The sequence below is a fragment of the Equus caballus genome, chromosome 12 (genome assembly GCF_041296265.1).
Source record: "Equus caballus isolate H_3958 breed thoroughbred chromosome 12, TB-T2T, whole genome shotgun sequence".
Lineage (NCBI taxonomy): Eukaryota > Metazoa > Chordata > Mammalia > Perissodactyla > Equidae > Equus > Equus caballus.
In genome coordinates this window covers 26788478-26789950 of record NC_091695.1, presented here as the reverse complement: position 1 = coordinate 26789950, position 1473 = coordinate 26788478, and the positions used below count along the sequence as shown (strand labels likewise).

General features: G+C 42.2%; 1 protein-coding gene across 1 annotated transcript; it reads left to right on the top strand.

Annotated features, from left to right (window-relative positions):
• Positions 1–308: 308 nt before the first annotated feature.
• OR5B156 (olfactory receptor family 5 subfamily B member 156) lies at positions 309–1244 on the top strand. The gene is given in 1 exon segment (NM_001391316.1): positions 309–1244. A coding segment is annotated over 1 exon segment (936 nt).
• The last annotated feature ends 229 nt before the right edge of the window (positions 1245–1473 follow it).

Sequence of the window (1473 nt, the reverse complement as noted above, 5' to 3'; positions counted from 1 at the left end):
TATATTATGCACCAAGTAAGGTGAAACATGCCCCAGAGTCATGCTATCATCCCCTTGTGGCAGCCACAGTCAACAAGGACATTCCAGTGTCCTTCCATAACATTCTAGATGCACAACTTCACTCAACCCATCCCTACCCACCATTTGGTCCAAATGCTTGCACACTAGCTCCAGTCCTTGACAGGAAGCTGACGTACATGCAAGAGATCTTATTCACAATTCAGTTCCCATTATAATGATGAAGTAGCGTTACTTGCGTTTGTCATCTTGTCACAGGTGCTGCTCATAATGATTCCCAAGTGACTTTGATGGAGAACATTTCAGAGGTGACTGAATTCATTCTTGTGGGGTTAACAGATGCCCTAGAGATGCAGGTGCCTTTATTTATAATTTTCACTCTCATTTACTTCATCACTCTGGTTGGGAACCTGGGGACAGTCATGTTGATTCTGTTGGACTCTCGACTCCACACTCCCATGTACTTTTTTCTGAGTAATCTCTCTGTGGTGGACTGTGTTTATGCCTCAGCTGTCACTCCTAAGGTAATGGTGGGGTTTCTCATAGGAGATATGATCATTTCATATAATGCATGTGCTGCCCAGATGTTCTTCTTTGCGGCCTTTGCCACTAGTGAAAGTTTCCTCTTGGCCTCAATGGCCTTTGACCGCCATGCAGCAGTGTGTAAACCCCTGCATTACACCACCACCATGACAGGTACTGTGTGTGCCTTATTGGTCACTGGCTCTCACATCTGTGGACTTTTACAATCTTTTATCCATGTTGTCTTCACCTTCCACCTCTCCTTCTGCCATTCCAACGTGGTTAACCACTTTTTCTGTGACATTCCCCCACTACTAGCTCTCTCTTGCTCTGATATCTATCCAAATGAGATTGTGCTCTTCACATTGGCAGCATTCAATGTCTTTTTCACTCTCTTGGTTATTTTGAACTCTTACATTTTCATTTTTATTGCTATCCTGAGGATGCACTCAGATGAGGGACAGAAGAAGGCCTTCTCCACCTGTGCATCCCATCTAACCACTGTTTCCATCTTCTATGGGACAATCATCTTCACATACTTACAGCCAAGTTCTAGTCATTTCATGGATACCAATAAAATGGCATCTGTATTCTATACTATGATCATCCCCATGCTGAACCCTCTGGTCTACAGCTTGAGAAACAAAGAAGTCAAGAGTGCATTCAAAAAGGTGATTGGCAAAGCAAAGTGTTCATTGGGCTGAGCCTACTAATTAGAAATAGCATGCAAACCACATGAAACTTCTATTGAACTTCTAGCGTCTAAGAATACTTTTTGAACTTTAACGCTTTCATCTTGTTTTTAATTTCTTTGAGCAGTTCCCTCCCAAATGAGACTGGCTCTATTCATGCTTTGGGAATATGACTGGGTAGGAGAAATTTTTGAAGTATTTTTCCAGGAAAGGAGGTTACTTCAATATTAAGATCAAGATT